We start from the raw sequence: 12,442 nt of genomic DNA, 5'->3' as shown, positions 1-12,442 counted from the left end.
TGTACTAACATTAACAGAGTAAACTCTGACTAACATGGAACATACCATTCCAGCCAATGGAGCAGGGGTGTTATCAGTATAGAAGTAGGTTGTTCCGCCTACAGTCTCCTTTTGAATTATGTGGGCTCCGCCTGCCTGGTCAGGCGCAGTGGTGGGCACCATGTAATTGGCTGGGTTAGGGTTGGGGTTGGGTGTGTGGCTGCGCCGCCGAGGAGCTGGGGAGGTGTGAGGGGTGATTTTGGGCGAGTGAAGCGGAGATGACCCGGCAGAGAGAGACATACCTGTCAAGCAAAGCACATAGTTAAGCCTCATTTAAAAAAAAATCTCTACCTAAAGAATGTAATATGTTTAACCCTTGTGTGCACTTCGGGATGTTTTCATAAAATCTGGGGTGATTTTGAGTCTTAATTTGGCCACAACTTTCTCTGCGTTTCAGCAAATGAAACGGTCACCTGATGAAGACCATCTAGGTCGAAGCATTGCGTGACAAAATTTTTTGTTTAAAATGACATGATTATATGGAGTTAGGTGTATTTGTGTCCGCATATGTGGGAGTGTTAGACCTTTGCGCACTATTTTGATATGTTTGAAAAGAAAAAAAAAAAGCAGCAGCTTAGTTCTCAGAGCATAATAAACATAGTAAGTGTATTTAACATGTATTTATGCGCACACACTATAATCTGCTGTTTTACTCCAAAGAACTCCAAAAAAAATTGGAAAGTTTTTTGGACTAGCCTATATAAGGCATCAAGTGCACTAGTGCTCTACCAGTCCCACACCATTCGTTCACATTTACACTGCAGTTCTTGATGGTCAATTCCGATTTTGTGACTCTATCAGATTTTTTTGATGACCTGCTCACATCATCTTTTAGAAGTGACTCATATCTAATCGTCTGCATTCACACACAAAAAGGGGGGATAGGGCTGATTAAACGCTTGATAATAAAAGAGAGCACTTTTCTCCATTCTTGTATTTAATCTGTTCGCAGATTCATTTTTTTATTCTTTTGAACACGTTGTTTTACTATTGTTAATGACAGAAAAGTTCTCATTTGACAAGCTGCTTTTAATCTTTAACCAGTAGGTATCTTAATGTAATGTCCATGGCGTGATTTATGCACGTGATGTATGCAACAGTTTTATATACCGTTTACGTGGCGAATGTTGCTCTCTCCCTCTCTCGCTCTCTCACATGCTTGAATACTTTTGCTATATGACAATATAAATGATTCTTGCTCTAGTATATGAAATGTAAGGTTTGGGACTGAAAATGAAAGCATCAGAGTTAATGTCATTTGCTGTGGTTTTTTAATGATGCGTGACTCGCATTGGCAGGTGAAAATCCAATCTACCTGCTTACACTGCAGACAGGAAGGCACAGATCTGATTCATATCGGATAAGCTTACACATATAACCCTTTGAGCAAATCAGAATCCATGCGTTGTTTTCACATGCACCGAATCCAATCAGTGCCATTTGGGAGGGAAAAAAAGTCGTAATTGGGTCGCTTAAACCATGCAGTGTAAATGCAGCCTAGCGGGTTAATCGTGCTAATTGATGAACAAAAAAATATATAAAAAATTAGTTTTACCTCCTCCGAACAGAATACATGATTATTTTGTCATGGCTTTGCAATAAAAAAGTAGTTATAATACAAGTCAATGAGGCAAAAACAGCCACGAACATAACGAAAGGGTAGTCAATGCGGTATATGCACAGCTAGTGTTTTTCAGCCAATGATAAACATCCTATGAAAGCTTAATGTGACTTTTTCAATTTCACAAGGTTGCTTTTACAGCACCAATGTTGTAAAATAAACTCATATTTTAAAGACATGGCGGGGGAGACTTAAATTGAATTTAGAGCTGGTCTGAGACCCACTTTATAACGTATCTCTCTCAGGCAGTGAAGATCACTTATTTTTTAAAGATTCAGATCTTAAGCGTAGCAATTTAATAATAGAAAGTCAGTTCACCAGAAGTGCTGAGGCTGGCTGCCTGAAATTAAAAAAAGTCCACATTTACCCCATTAGAAAAGTACACAAGGGTTAAAGGCTGACAGACATGCCAAGCAAAAACACAAGTATAGATTTTTGAGATCGAGTCACTGACCAGGTGCAAGAGCGGACGCTGTGGAGCTGCTCAATCCAGGATGAGGAAAAATGGGAGAGGCGAATGCTGGCACGGTTGTCTGAGACATGGAGGCCATTCGTGGAGCCCCTTTTGGGACAAACTCACTGGCTGCAGGGTTAGGAGCCTACAAAAGACAAGGAGGAGCCTAGCTCAATATTTCAAGATGTCTTAAAGATGTCCCTTTTTAAACCACTAACGAAGAGGTGTTGTGAGGTCCTAATAATAATAATAAAATTATAATTTAAACAATTCTTTAAATTCAATGAGCTGATATTATGTTTTTATAATGAAGAGTTCAGATGCAAAAATCTCTAAGCACCATCTGAAATATTCTCCTAAAATGAGCATTTTTTTCAGCCTCCTATGTTTGTTCAGTTATTTTTCTTAAAAGGCAATGAAAAGAACTTATTCTTCACTGTAACAGTAAAATTACTCCACCTGCACAGCAGTTAAAAAAAACATTTAGAAGAAAATATAAAACGGCATTTGGGGGTTTTTGCACCTAAACTCTTCAAATGCAATTCAATAAATGTCAAATATCTGTAGACTTCTAAAAGCTTACATTACACTGTTAATTATGTGAATAATTTAAAATAAACAAAAATAAAAACAATTCCTTGAACAGTTTTCTGTCTAGTATTACATAACAAAAGTACAGTGCTGATTCAACAGGTTTCTAGGGGAAAAAAAGTCAATTATTGTTTCCGTGTGAACAGTGATTTTGTGAAAACGGTGACGTTATGCATGTGCATTATTGACATCTGCAGAACCATATATGTGCAGATTCAGAGAGTATTTTTATAAACTGAAACAATTAAAACTACTGGCCTCAGTGGCCTGGCATGCACAATGCAACATTATTGTTGTACAATGGTTTTCGCAGATCGGTGTGAACGGGAATTGCTTTGTTGCGTCAATTCTAAACTTATCAAAAACACAAAAGAAACACTTTTGTGCTTTTAATACATGGTTACTGTGTAAACATACACTTACAGAACCCCTGCATATGTAGGGTCTTTTCAAAAACACTTGATTCTAATTAGGCTTGAGTTTTAGGGCAATGGTTAATAAAGAAATAATTAATAAATTAAAACAACAATTATTAAAAGGAGTAAAAAAACACCTTGAAATATATTTAAATAAACAACAGCACAGTAACAGAAAGCAGAAAATATACATGTCCGCTTGTTAAGTGTGACGTCATGAGAAACTGCTTCCGAGTCCAAGTGCTCTATCGAACAATATGGCAAGACTCATTAAATGGTGATAATAAACGTTTACAAGGTAATGTAATACTTTCAAATATCACAATCACAAAACGTGCTTACTTTTTTACAAGTTGTTAAAATATTGGTGTCTGTGATGCAGCAAGTCCAGAGTAGGCATGGGCCGGAATAAGATACTGACAGTATGTTTACCTTGGATAAAAATATCACGGTTTCACGGTTTTGCAGTGTTGTGATTACTGCTCTAAAATATATTCTTTTTTAATGTCTGGGTAAAAAAAAAAAAAAATTTGAACAATTTATTTTATTTTGAGAAACATTTACAATTTTTTGAAACAGTAAACATGTCAGGCTAAATAAATTATTGACTTCTGCTGTCTTCTTTTGTTTCAAAAACAGATATTTTCACAATTTAAAATGGCATCTTTTCTGCTGGAGATACTGATGTCTGAAAAAACAAAAACAAGTAAATATAAAATCGTACACATACCTTAGGAACGGTATTGCAGAAACCTTGAATTTTCCAAACCGCAGAATACTTTGAAAACGGTTATCGTTCCATGCCTGTTGTGTACACCATAATTTAGTATAAAAATTCACTTCAAACGAGTAGCGGCTTGGACCAGGAAACAGTATTCTTTACGCCATGACTGAACAAGGGGATATTAATTATCAGAAACTAAATATTTTCCCAAATAGTATTTTTGATTTTTTTATTATAATGTTTTCTTAATTTCAATAGAGTCTTTAAGCATACAAATTAATGTCGGCCTTTTAAAGTTTAGAATGGGGATCCCAAGCAAGGATTATCATTTTTGCCGGTCCGCTGACTCTAAAAAATTGAAAACCCCCCGTCTTAGAGAGTGTTTACATAAGACATGTTCTTGCATTCAAAACAACCAGATGGAGCACAATAGAAGGGAACAGAGCACATTGGTCTGGACATCTCATCCAAAAATGCTATGGAGATGGTCTAAATGTGTATGGTCATCAGAAATGTAAAACTGAGGAACTTGAATCCAAATGTTTACTTTATTCCAGTGAATTTAGTCTAAAAGTTAAACCCTGTGTGAACAGAACTTCAAGCATTGCTGATAAAATATACATTTTTATATTTTTTATGTCCCTTTTCTTATGCCCTTTTGAAAGATGTCTTTAATACAGATGCTTCATCCACTTACAAAATAATTGAACAACTACAATACAATACAAACAGCATAACTGAGACTCACCTTTCTCCTCTGCGATATGCTTAAAGCACCAAAGTCACTAAAGAGAGATGATGTTGGGGAATTTACTGGATCTAAAAATAAGAGCAGACATTAAAAAATGAATCTTTGCACAATGGCTTTATCCACCAAAAACAAAAAAATTATTGATTTTTCTCACCGTGTGTGCTGTGGCTATAGCTCTTGGCACCATCATTCAGCAGACTTGGAGAACTGCTACTGCTGGTCATCCTCTGAAAACCCAACATGTGAAGAATCCAGTTATTAATCGCCACTGTGTGTTCAATCTGGCATCTAATGGTTTCATGCACATCACCAAACATAGTAACTTGTGGTTTAAATCATCACCTGCATCATTGAATATTTGGATTCTGCTGGGCCTCCAAATCCGTTGACCCCAATAAAGGTGCTGCTGAAGTACGAGTTGGTCAGACTGGCTTCATTCAGAGCACCTCCCTCCATCCCAGGGACTGCAAAAACAACAGTTACCTTGGTGTTATATATGTATATAGATGAGCAATTCCGTGCAAATGTCAACCTTGCCATGAAAAATAAGTTTTCACCAAAATATGAAAACCATTTCTGTTTTTTTTTTTATGTAAGCAAGTGTTTTACAGTACTTCAGAAATACTCAAAAATGCATCTGTCAATGTTTTCAAACTATTCTATTTGATTTACAAAAGTCACACAAGTTGCAATTTCCCATCCGTCACATCCATAACGGAGAGATGTCACATCCATAACGACACTTTTTTCCTCAAATAAAATAAAAACCAATATTTTTTGTTTTTATAAAGAGCCAACTTATATCCTTTTGATTATCATTATGTATTTTGGGTTGTGCAGTTTAATTCACAGAATTTTTACAAAGTATGTTGTATACTGTAAACCCACAGACTTTTCATGTTTATTTTCCACATTTAAAGTTCAAAACATGTTTACAGATTGATGTTTTTCTGGTCCCATAACTGTTCTGGAAAATATAAACAGATGCTTCAATTTAATGTTAACACATATCTTCTATTCGGATGTATGTTTTAAGTTTTTACTGCAAATGTCACATTCATAACCCTGAAATTGCTCACATATATACAGTTGAAGTCAGAATTATTAGCCCCTTTTTGATTTTTTAAATTCTTTTTAAAATATTTTCCTAATGATTTTTAACAGAGCAAGGAAATTTTCACAGTATGTCTGATAATATTTTTTCTTCTGGAAAAAGTCTTTTTTGTTTTACTTCGGCTTGAATAAAAACAGTTATTAATTTAAAAAAAAACATTTTTGGGACAAAATTATTAGCCCCTATAAGCTTTTTTTTCCGATAGTCTACAGAACAAACCATTATTATACAATAACTTGCCTAATTACCCTAACCTGCGTAGTTCACCTAATTAACCTAGTTAAGCCTTTAAATGTCACTTTAAGCTGCATAGAAGCATCATTAAAAATATGAAGTAAAATATTATTTACTGTCATCATGGCAAAGATAAAATAAATCAGTTATTAGAAATAAGTTTTTAAAACTATTATGCTTATAAATGTGCTGAAACAATCTTCCCTCCTGTAAACAAAAATTGGGGAAAAAATAAACGGGTGCAAATAATTCAGGGGGGCTAATAATTCTGACTTCAACTGTATGTATGCATATATATATATACATATATATATATATATATATATATATATATATATATATATATATATATATATATATATATATATATATATATATATATTTACAGTGTTTTAAAAGATTAGTGTGCTTTCATAAAAGAAAGCGTCATCGAGTTTCTCCTTAATGCTAAAGCGAGGTTTTAGAAGTTGCTAGACATCATTTCCCACTTTATTATGACAATACAACGAGGCTTTTCTAGCAAAGCTTCATTGAAACACAGTAGCTCACAAAATGCATGTTATTATGTTAAAGGTTTCTAAAGATGCTTTCATCTGGCCTGTAAACAAAAGCATGTCGCTTGTTATGGCAAGCCATTTAACATATTAATACTAGTCTACTCATCTAGAACTAGGAAAACTGTGTCTAATAATGGGTATTAAAATAAAATAAATTCTAAAAGACAAGTCAAAACTGGATTACTCCTGTACACACAACAGATACACAATACATGTAATGCATGTTTTGAAAGATTGTCATATTCATCTTTAAACAAAGAATACACAATTATGCAACTTAGGCAATATTTTAGAAAGAGCTTCTAAAGCATTTTCGCATTATTTGTTACTTTTAAATTGTAATTGCACCTGTTTCCGCTTCTCTTTAGCTTTTTACCTGCAATACGTGCAGACAAATAATGTTTGCCGTTACCGGCTTTTAAAAACGGTCATGGACAGAGATTTTTTTAGGTATTCACAAAGGCCTGGAATGAGATCCAACAACATCTATAACCAATATCAACACTGAGACTTCTTAAAAAAGCCCATATTCGTCATCTGAAGGTCAACTATTGCTGTAGCCACCGAGATAATAGCCTGTCTCTCTTCATTTTGTATGTTTGGTGATTGTTTGTACTGTTTTTGTGTTGATGGACGAGATGGTAAGGGTGCCTGCAGAGCAGGAACCTGCTAAAAACAGCATTTATGCTGAATCAGGATCATCTTTTATTCTGTCCTGTTTAAAAAATTTTATAAAATAAATAAAAAGTTAAGTATCAAAAGTATCAGACTGAATGCTAGAAAATCTACTATTACAAATACTAGTATGAATTAATACAAGTACTAAGCTAGTACTGTCTAATTATAAATATTAACAATTAAAACGGTACAATATACTAATCAGTGCTGCATTACTGAAGCACTCACTGATAAAAAAGACATTAGCTTTAAGCTAGTTTTAAGTAATGTATGTTAAAACAGCTTGCCATATCTCCCAGTAATTAAAAACTGGCAATTATTGCATTTGAAAGAAAGAACAGTTTTGTATTATTTGAAACCCAATTGAACCCCATTTTACCCCTGGTCTAATGTGCAGACCATCTCAAAAGAGCAACTTTAAAAGGCATAGGTAACATATTCATCATTCTAATTGCTACAATTTATGAAGGTAACAAGTGCAACAGTACAGCTAACTTACTCATCTAACGTTACAGAACAAACACTAGTAACCAATAAAAGCACCAGTGGTGTCAAATAAGTATTATTTGTAAGATAAATTTTAAAAGATAGCCTGCTAGTTTATATTGCATTTCTGAAGCACTGAATAAAAATAAAAACTGCATGAATTTAAGTCAGTCTTGTTTAAAAGCTTGCCATATCTTCCAGTTATCAAAAACTAAATGTGTTTTTTGAAGAACATGTTTGAACCCTGCTAAAACAACACAGTTTATTAACAAAGCGTTTCCACATTAGCTGTTGAAGTATTTTAGTTTGTCATTTAAAAGTGCTGGCGCGCTGTGGAGGAACATGTTGATATCCAGTGTTGTTTTGATGGCGAGAGGTAGGCCCCGCTAAACCACGGCCTCGATTTAGACAAAGGCCGCCGTGTCTCCCAACAACTAAACAACAACAACAACAGAGGACAGGATGCATTAGGCCTCAGTGCAAACTTACTGGACAACAGCTGTCCCTCGGGGCCGAGAGAATCGTTCTTTTTGGAAACGCTCGCAGGTACGCCGCTAGCCGCGCTACCCCCGAGCACGTATCCCGCCGCGGTCACTGCTCCTCCGGCGAGAGATAAAGACACGGGGCTTCCTCCTCCTCCGCCGCCAGCACCTGTACCACCACCGTGCAGAGAAAGGCTCGCCATGGACGGGTCCTCGTGCAGAAACTGGCATTCATCTCCGTAAAAACAAGTCTTGTCTTTAGCATAATAGCGACAGAATTTAACTTTCACACCGGGTATCCCGACACCCCCGAGCGGAGCAGCTGAAGCGGGGAGTCCACTGTTCATGGCACCGCTGCTGCTGCTGCTCCCGCCGGAAGACACTCGCACATAGAGACTCGAGTCGATGTTTAGCAGCAGAGTATGTTTAAAAACTTCGGAAAGAATGAGCACCTTATTGGACGTTTAGCAATAAAATCAGCCTCCTCATCGAGCCAGATCGCTAGTCAGCAAGAGCCACACTTTTGTCGCCATGCACTGCTGATACTCGTTCTCGGGATCCATTGCTGGCCTAGTAGTCCATCAGCCTTGCGTTTGGCTAGGATCATGCTGTTGTTGTTGTCTTCTGTCTACACTTGTTCGGCTAAACGCTAATAGCTCAGCTGAGCATGCTGGGTATGACTAGCAGGACTGCAGTTCACGTTAAGAGTCAACAGGGGATTCATTTATATCATAAAGCACACATTACAATCGTTGATAAGGTATTTGCATCTAGTGAGTTTACTTTTTATTTTATTTTTCAATCCTTGTATTTAGTTTGTTCTTACTCTCCTATCACTGTCCCTTATGGACTCAATCTAGGGCCATGTATAACTGCAAAATAAAAGAAAGTCTTGCAAATAAAAAATAAAGTATCGAGCAAAAAATATATAAATGTAAAAATAAATGCAAATCTCCAAAAATCACAGTTTAAAAATTAATTTTGCTAACAGAGGACAAAAGCAAAATGAAGTTTAGAAAAATGTAAATTAAATTTGCAAACAAAACAATGACTGCAAATAAAAACCAAGCCGTGCAAAAAATCTAAATATTTGGCAAAAAAAAAAAAAAAAAAAAATATATATATATATATATATATATATATATATATATATATATATATATATATATATATATATATATTAATTAGTGACAGAAATTTTTTTATTGTTTTTGGTAAATTTTACAGCTGTTTGGGGGATTATTTTATGAGGCCAAACTCTTTTTACTTTGCTGTAGGCCTATACTGAAAGGCTGAATACGTTAAAGCCTATAATCACTATAGCCTGACGGATGTACAAATACAATTAAAACCTTATTAATAAATAGTATATATCGTAAGATACTGCATGATCCAAAAATAGTATTATTTAATTAATTTTTAAGTTTTCATTACATTTTAGGCATGAAATCCACGCTATATCCACCCTTCTGATGGGATCAGTTTAATATAGGTTTTTTGTATCAAAGTGATCCAAATCCTACAAAAAAGGTCTGAAAACCCAAACTAAAGGTTTGATCCGGATCAAAACCAAGATTGAATTACGTGATCTAATCCGATTAGGTAATCCGTTTTTTCTTTTGAAAAAACCCTTTTCAAGATTTGATCCAATCCCTTATCCAAAATCCTAGTGGATTACTTTTGAAAAACCAGGCCCTGGAGACAGTATCACTGAGGTGGTCTAAAGCTTGGTTTATACATCTGCATCGAGTGATCCGCATGACCCACGGCGCATGCCTTGTGCGATGCTGTGCATTTATACTTCTGCATGCGTGCTGTTTATGTTGCTTTGCAATTACACTTTCGAAACACTAGCTGGCAGTAGGTTTTTATGTTCCTCTGTGCTGAGTTTCTTTGCTGGTGTTGTTTTTTTCTGAACGCCACCTTAATGTACAAGTGGCTCAAACTCAGGCCCGTGAAGAGACCGTCCAAAGGGCATGTCGCGCGCGTTCTAATCAGCTGTGTTGTCGCGCGCGTACTGTAAAGCGGGGGAGGGGGGTTAAGCGCGCATACTCAAGATCGGTGTTGTCGTGCGCCTACTGAAGGGCGGGGCGGAGGGTGTGTCGTGTCACGGAGGCACTTTTGATCATTTTGGAAGGGCACTTTCTATCCAACACTAAAAAGGGCATGTGCACTGCACAGGTTGAGCCCTATGTGTGCACGTGCCTGCTCAAACTCGCTCATTTTGAGACGGAAACCGGCGGACATGCAACATTAATCAAAAGGTAAACACAAAACAAAACTTTCCAAATGAAGCTCTTTCACAGGACTCAACACTTGTAAACACTGGCTCCAATAGGTTCGTGCGACTCTCTGTCCTGCCCACACTCGTCAGCGCTACCAAGCTCACCAATCACAGAGTTTGTGCTATGTGTCCTTGCAACGTGTAGTTAAATTTTTTGAGAGGTGCGCAGCAGTGTCGGCCACGGCGAGGGCTATGCAACCACGCGCAGGCTGCACCAGAGCATACGCATGTGTTTGATGCAGAAGTATAAATCAGCCTTTACAGCCCTTTAGGTCAGGGAATTGCAATTGACTGGACAGGTTTTGTAGAGGCAATGCCATAAAAAAAGTTTGCAAATATATATATATTTGTTTTTTTAATAGCAAATATTTTAGTTTTTTTGCACTGCTTCATTTTTATTTGCAGTTCTTTTTTTGTTAGCAAATTTCATTTTTCTTCCTCAAAAAAACGTTTCCCTTTGCAGTTCTTTATTTTTGTTAGCAAAATAAATTTTTATTTCTCAAAAATTAGTTTTCAAATTGAGATTTGGAGAATTGGAGATTTGCATTTATTTATTTTTTTTGCTCAATACTTTACTTTTTGTTTGCAAAACTTCTTTTATTTTGCAAGTGTATATGGCCCTAGATTGACTCTATACTCCCTTACTATTACACATACATGTAAAAAAGGACACCCTCTTAAATTCTAGAGCTGCACAATATTGGTCAATCCGATATTGCTATATTTTGTTTTTCTGCTATATTGTGCTATAAATGCCGTTTTACCAGATGACTGGGTGAAATGGTGCTATTTCGAAAGAATTTATTAAGTTTGATTGGTTGGGATGATTCTGTAAAGGAGTAAAGCATGCACAATTCAAACATAGATAAACACAACAGAGGAAAGATAAAGTGAAATAAGCATGCTTTATGGTTTTCAGGGTATAGTCAAATAGTATTCAGGTACATAAAGTTTATAATAAAATGTAAATGAAACAACACTGCAAAGTCTTTACTGTACATAACTTTACTGTCTTGTTCTCGAATGCTTTAAACTCTCTCAGGCCTTAAAAACATGCAAACTATAAACTTCATTAAAAGATCCTGAACTGGGATCCTGATCAATTATAATCTCTCAACATTACATACAGGGGCGGATTTTACCAATAAGTGAGATAGGGCCCCAGGAAATCTGGGGGCTCCTGATAAATACCTAGAAATATAAATTATACCCATAAATTATATAACATTGTTTTCTATAATATTTTGTATGATGAGGATGTAACACATCAAATATTGAGATAATTATTACATCTGCGCAAATTTGTTCCCCACCCCCAAACGTGGAGCAGTCCAGCAGTCAAATCAGGTAAATATATTGTTTTAAAAATTAATTTTCTCCTTATTATTTTTAGTTGTGAATTTATTTTAAGAAAACAAATCATTTAAATATTAAGCAATTGCTTTATGATAAAATGTAGAAAATGAGATTGAGTGATGAATATGAAGAGTTCAGAAGCAAAAACCTCTAAGTACCTTCTGAAATTTCCAACAAAAATCTATATTTTTCTCAGCCTCCTTTGTTTATATTTAGATATTTCACTTTAAAGACCAGGAAAAAGACGTATTCTTTGCCATAACAGTGATATTGCTGAACTTACACACAGGAGCCTGGTAAAAATGCTAATTTTAGAGGAAAAATTCAGATGGCATTTAGAGGTTTTTGCCTTCAAACTCTTTATATATATATTGAAAATATTAATAATACAAAGGGTGCATTTTAGGACCGTTGGACACCATGGCTGGAATTGTTTAGGACCCCTAAATCAATAAATCCACCCCTGATTGCATAACTTGCAATTTGACTATTGCGGATGTGCGCATATTGTGATATTGATGCTGAAATTATATATTGTGCCACCCAATTGAATGAACAAGATATAACACCTTATGATTATTTCTTCAACAAAAGTAAAGCCGGGGTGAAAAAGCTGTGTGACAAACTTATGACTCAATTGGCGGTATCTACTGTA

The 12,442-nt window shown here is 35.7% G+C and overlaps 2 protein-coding genes across 5 annotated transcripts in view; one reads left to right on the top strand and one right to left on the bottom strand.

Annotated features, from left to right (window-relative positions):
* pan3 (poly(A) specific ribonuclease subunit PAN3) overlaps positions 1–8,779 on the bottom strand; it is a 28,226-nt gene extending 19,447 nt beyond the window's left edge. Inside the window, exons 1-6 of one of the 2 annotated variants that reach the window (XR_015524269.1) lie at positions 8,155–8,773; positions 4,939–5,060; positions 4,751–4,823; positions 4,594–4,664; positions 2,115–2,259; positions 46–281 (exon numbers count right to left, since the gene is read on the bottom strand). Coding sequence is in view for 1 of the 2 variants with exons in the window: in NM_001105692.2 (NP_001099162.2) it covers positions 46–281; positions 2,115–2,259; positions 4,594–4,664; positions 4,751–4,823; positions 4,939–5,060; positions 8,155–8,494 (987 nt within the window). In the remaining variant the exon portion in view is untranslated. 2 annotated transcript variants of the gene reach the window in all.
* flt3 (fms related receptor tyrosine kinase 3) overlaps positions 8,344–12,442 on the top strand; it is a 49,621-nt gene continuing 45,522 nt past the window's right edge. The window contains exon 1 of one of the 3 annotated variants that reach the window (XM_087309506.1): positions 8,344–8,920. The gene's annotated coding sequence lies outside the window, so the exon portion shown is untranslated. Of the gene's footprint in view, positions 8,925–12,442 lie in introns of all 3 variants that reach the window. The other 2 variants (XM_087309507.1, XM_087309505.1) reach the window with 2 other exon arrangements.

This window comes from Danio rerio, chromosome 24 (genome assembly GCF_052040795.2).
Source record: "Danio rerio strain M-AB ecotype USA chromosome 24, GRCz13ab, whole genome shotgun sequence".
Lineage (NCBI taxonomy): Eukaryota > Metazoa > Chordata > Actinopteri > Cypriniformes > Danionidae > Danio > Danio rerio.
The sequence above is the reverse complement of the archived record's forward strand: the minus strand, read 5'-3'. Positions and strand labels throughout refer to the sequence as shown.